At 45.9% G+C, this 5,449-nt stretch overlaps 1 protein-coding gene across 1 annotated transcript; it reads left to right on the top strand.

Annotated features, from left to right (window-relative positions):
• The first annotated feature begins 2,254 nt into the window (after positions 1-2,254).
• LOC148033384 (zinc finger protein CONSTANS-LIKE 16-like) lies at positions 2,255-5,233 on the top strand. The gene is made up of 3 exons (XM_087681295.1): positions 2,255-3,922; positions 4,154-4,363; positions 4,871-5,233. Exons 1-3 carry the CDS (start codon positions 2,759-2,761, stop codon positions 4,907-4,909), a joined length of 1,413 nt encoding a protein of 470 aa, XP_087537421.1. The 5' UTR covers positions 2,255-2,758; the 3' UTR covers positions 4,910-5,233.
• The last annotated feature ends 216 nt before the right edge of the window (positions 5,234-5,449 follow it).

Here is a 5,449-nt window from a genome sequence, read left to right on the forward strand (position 1 = left end):
CTAAATTAATGAAACGCCCAAAAAGGACAAGCGTCCCCATCAACTTCTCGCACAAAGAATCCTCTTTGTGTATGAGCCCCGGTCATCTAAGTTTACGAAATCCACCGTAAAACCTCACGGAATCCACCGTGGCACGGAATCCACCATGGAATATGCCTCCTGGCATCACCCTCCACTTCCCATTTTGATTTCAACATGACTTTAGCAGCCTGAACTTTGTAATTCTCTTGACTCTTAATGAGCTCTTCACACTCCAATAGTAAGTGAATCACAATGGGGTTAGTAGGATAGTAAAAGAGAACAACAAGCAAGTGGTCTTTGACCTAAGAGGTAGTATCCATATGCATTCTCCTATTATAAGCCAAGTCTTTGCCATGTTTTTAGGCAAAGGAGGCCACATCTTAGTTGCAATCTACCTAAGTCATAATCAGATCAGCATAGGGCTTTTCGGCCTCGTTCCATAGATGTTTGGCTTTGGTAGCAAACCAAGAATAATTCAGAAATGAGGTATTTAAGCGAAAGGGTGGTGGTCCTTATCTTGAGCCACTTAGCAGCAATCGAAAGGTCAAATGGATAGAGAAGTGGTCTAAAGCAAACAATTTTCTCAAGGCCTCAATTTTGCTATTTGTAAAGGCCCACCATGAACCATGATTTTGTCCAACCCCATTACTTTGCAATGATAGTAGGCATTTGAGAAGGAGCCCAACTTGACTTGCAAGAAAATTTCAAATCCATTCTAATATTTCACTAAGCTCCAAATAAATAGGAGGCTCACATCTCCTGTGTAAGGGCACCCACAATTGAGGCGGGAGCTAGGACATACAATATCTTCCCAAGAATGCTATAGCTAGCGATGCAACCTCTTCATCAACCCAAATAAGTGGATTATGGAACATGATCCAGGTCGGGCATTCATGTAGGAGGATGGCTTTAGGATCAAAGGAGGGGCTCCATGGAAGAGATAACACCAAATTGCCTTTGAAGCCAACTACACAATTGAGAACCCAATTTCTCTCTACTTGTGAGCCAATAAGAGCCATAAAGAATCCTTTGTCAACAAATCAATAATGTTGCAATAGAGCCTTCCCTTGAAAGGTGATTGAGAACCATCTTTCAAACTTGACCTCCCCTAATGGTTTGCCCATGAGAAAGAAGAATATTCTGGTAGACTAAAAATTAACAAACTACTACCTAATATGATCAAGAGATAGAGAAATAGTTGCTTGAAAGTATTTTTTCCTTGCAACCAAGGCTTTAGACCATTGCTGCTCATTAAGCGCTTGTTGGTCACACTGAATAGGCTCTTCCACTTTGGCTAGATTTCCAATAGCACCCCAAGTAGCTGTATAGTCCATCTCTATGGAGGTCTCATTTCTTGTCATTAAGTGTTTCCTAGCTTGCCTGTCATCATCCTGAGGAGGGGAGTGCTTGCTTGGAGTTTGCATTCATTCATGTGAGGGTGGAGTTGCATGTCAAGCCCCCACGGACTGGTTGATGCATGACATTAGAATCACGTAGGAGCAGCCATGTCAAAATCATGTCCAATTCTCCTTTTCTTTTTTAATAAGTTTAGATTTTTAAAGTTGCTTCTTTCAAGTTTTTTAAAAGATTAAACATCGATTTTTTGTGAACACTATTGATAGCCCTTGCACATGATGGATTGGGCTCCTAAAAAGAGCAACTTAGTGAGTACTTTAATGATGCGGCCTCTAACTCTTGATATAAACAAGGTCTCCCCGATTACCACAGGGAGATCCTGTGTTGAACCATCGGCAAGCTCAACTGATCGATGTTTGTGTGTGTATTGGTCTATGTGGATTTTGATCGAGTGGTTTTGGGGGTGAATTAGACGGCGGGAGACATTTGTCACCACTCTTTGTGCTTTTTGTGTGTGTGCTTGAACAAAGTTTGTCACAGTCCTTTCTCCTTGCCAAGAGACCTACTCGGGCCCGGGGGGAGCCTTCTAAGTTCTTCATGTGCCAAGGAGGCTTTGAGGCTCAAGGTGTGGTTATTATTTGTTGCGACCTTTAAATTGGCTTCTTTTTTGGAGGGAAAAGAGGGGCCAAAAGGGACGTGGAATGTTCTAGGGGCCTGCAGGTTCCTTTTTAAATTCTTTTTGGTTCGTTGAAGGGAGAGAACTTGTGGATAGCCTTGGAGCGTCACAGCGTGAGATTGCGGGAGGACACGTGGAAGGTTATGGGAGATGGGGGTACGGAATGGGGGCGATAAGATAGGGCCCTGGACCTTGTTAACCAGCAGCTTGCACTCACAGCATGACCCTTTGTCTAGCGTGTATGTGTGTGAGGGGTGGGACGGAGACGGGACGAGGAGAGTATCATCAGGCCAATCGGATGCACTGTCACATCTCCTGATTCAAGCTCCAGGCTATGGCGCACCCCTTCTTCTGCAATGCTCCTGCTTGGATGGAGCTCGTCTCACAGCACACTCATCACCCCCCTCCAATGACCCTCCCCTGAAGGAATATGGTCAACCTGCGCTTCCTCCCTCCTTAGTTTGCGAAGTACTGTAATGGAGAAGATCATAGGTGCAGCGTACAGTTAATAATAGTTGCAAACTACTGTAATGAAGAAGACCACAGTTGCAGAGTAACCGTTAACAATGGTGAAAGACTCAAGAAGATGCGCTTGAGCTCATCTCAGAAGCTTCTAGTACGTTCTAGAGGCACCTAGAAGGCTCGTCCTTCCCTCCCAATTTGTCGACACTACGTCCTGTACGGACACTGCGCCCCTGCAGGGATATGGCACCATCCGGCATGGTCCTGGGCAGTAGAGGTGCCCGCGCCTGCGACATGTGCGCCAAGGACAGGGCCCGATGGTACTGTGCCGCCGACGAGGCCTACCTCTGCGAGAGATGCGATGGCGCTGTTCACCTGGCCAATGCCGTGGCCCGACGCCATGAGAGGGTCCGGTTGGGCCCCAATGGCGCGCCTCTGAAGCTCGATCGCAGGAGCGCCAGCCGCTCGTCGCTCTGTCGGGCAGGCGATTGGACTCTCCAGAGTAAACATGGCTCCAAAAAGAAGAGGCCCAACCAGCCTCAGTATATAGCCCCTTTACCTGCACCTTCTGGCCTTGTAAATCCTAACCCTGATCCCCACATCAGTACCCCTGGTGTCAAGATAGAGGTTTCAGAGGCCGCCCTTCATGCCACCAAGCAAGCTCCCTTGAAGGAGCAACCCTGTGCTGCTGCCAACCCCCCTGCTCCCCTCATCATCAAGGATGAGCCATGCAGTCCTATCAGTGAGTCCCAGCTCACTTTTTACAGAGAGCTGCTAGACCTTACATCAGATTATGAGAACGACCCAGACCATGATGTGCCTGCAATCGAGCCCCTCCTGTGTGAGCTTATCGCCGCGAGTCATGTGGACCTTTTACAACATGACGTTGTCTCTACACTGCCCTCAATGGGAGAGAGCAGCAGCCATGAATCAACAATATCAGATATTAAAGTCATCAAGGCAGAAGAGCCCAATCTATCCCTACATGATTCAGAGCTTGTAGATTGTACTGCCATGGATGAGGGGAGCTTCTCCATTGATGATACATCTTCAGGCATTGACACCTTTGATGTCATGGACCTATGTGCAAACACAGGAGTGGAACAAGATACACTTGGCTCTTATGACTTAGTTTGTAATGTCCTGTCCGACAGGAAGCCCTGTGATCAAGAGACCTCTGAAGAACAGGCCGTGCACAGTATTGACTTGGTGATAGTGCCTGATGTTAATGGTAGTCAATATACTAATGATCAGTCCGCTTTCACCTTTGGGTACGGTGCAAGGCTTGAAAAGTCTTTGTCCCTGAGGCTCAACTATGAGGAGATCATCTCTGCTTGGTCTGACAGAGATTCTTTCTGGATGGATGGGCAGAGGCCTCAGATTGTCCCGGACTGCTTCTTGGATGCTGTAAGTGTACCTCTGAGGGAGTAGGCATGTTTATGGGTGCGTAGCTTGATGTTGTTTTTGATGATGATGATGATAATGATATCATAGTGGATTATCATGACACCATTGTTCTTGATGAGGATAGTATCATAATTTATTACCATCATGATACCACTGTTGCTTATGACTATGTTAATGTGAGGGTAACAGTGACATGATGGTGATGGTGTGGGTGTGTATGTACGTGTGCAGGTGACAAGTGCAGACAGTAGTGGGCTTGTAAACACTGAGTATTCCAGCTGCAGCAGCAGCAGCCAGGCAGGTTATGTCCCTGCTCTCTCTGATGCTGCAAGAGAAGCTCGGGTGATGCGGTACAAGGAGAAGCGCAGGACGAGGCTCTTCTCGAAGAAAATCCGGTACGAAGTGCGCAAGCTAAATGCAGAGCGAAGACCAAGAATGAAGGTTGGTCCCAACTCTCAGTCTTGAGACACAACCCCCACACATGCGAGAGACGTTTTTGACATTTTGCCGTATGTTACAAGGGGCTTTTCCCCTTTTTTTCAACATCATGAGCTTTTGCCTTGGGAGGCGCTGCAAATGTAGCTAAGTGCGGTTGGGAGGGGGGAAGGGATTGCCGGCCCCAACTACCCAGGAATGCAATCGTGGGGCACTCATAGTCCCTCATTGCCTCCACTCCCAACCTCATGGGCGCGCATAGATAGTCCCTCACTCCCAACTGCACTTAGGCAGGCATGCAGTGCCTCCCTCATAGAGGCCCAGGCCCATGTTGTTGTTATGGGAATATGTCTATAACTTCTTGTGATAGACTATGAAGTGACATACACACAAAGATACACAAGAGAGAGAGAGAGAGAGAGAGAGAGAGAGAGAGAGAGAGAGTGTGTGTGTGTGTGTGTGTTTTTTTCCTTGGAAAAGGCTTTGACCACCTACTTGTTTTTGTTTCTATAGGGCCGTTTTGTGAAGAGATCAACTATTGTTGACACATAAAATTGATGCAACACCTTTGAAAATTTAGGTCTTCCAATGTAAATGTAGTTGAAGAACGATTCATGTCTCATGGAGTGAGGGGCTTCTTTTTAGCCCCTGTACTTTTAATGACTTCTTTGTACTAAGAGGTGAAGGTGTTAAAGCTTGAAAATCTCTATTGCATTAAGAAACTATGTAGGACTAAAGCTATGATGGCCAATTGTGTGAATAAATGTCTTATTAAGCATACCCAAGTTTCAAGTGAGTGATTGTACCAAGTCATATGGTGGTAAACATACAAGTTATATGCAAGGACAATGCACTAGGAAATAAATATTGCGTTCACATTGGAGTGGTGGACTACTAATCTCTAAGGCTCCTTGTCCGCCAATTTGAATGGGCTTAGTACTAAAGCAATATGGTTTATTGTAAGCCCTATGATTTGATACCCTTGACTTCTTTTTTAATGTACATGCAGAGTAAAAATGAACAAAAAGCTCATTCTTGTGTGCATAAACTATTTTGAGCCTAAAAGGATAGAGGGTGCCTAGCTCTAAAGTG

This window comes from Lygodium microphyllum, chromosome 7 (genome assembly GCF_053477565.2).
Source record: "Lygodium microphyllum isolate KBCC chromosome 7, Lygodium_microphyllum_v1.1.10, whole genome shotgun sequence".
Taxonomy (NCBI): Eukaryota; Viridiplantae; Streptophyta; class Polypodiopsida; order Schizaeales; family Lygodiaceae; genus Lygodium; species Lygodium microphyllum.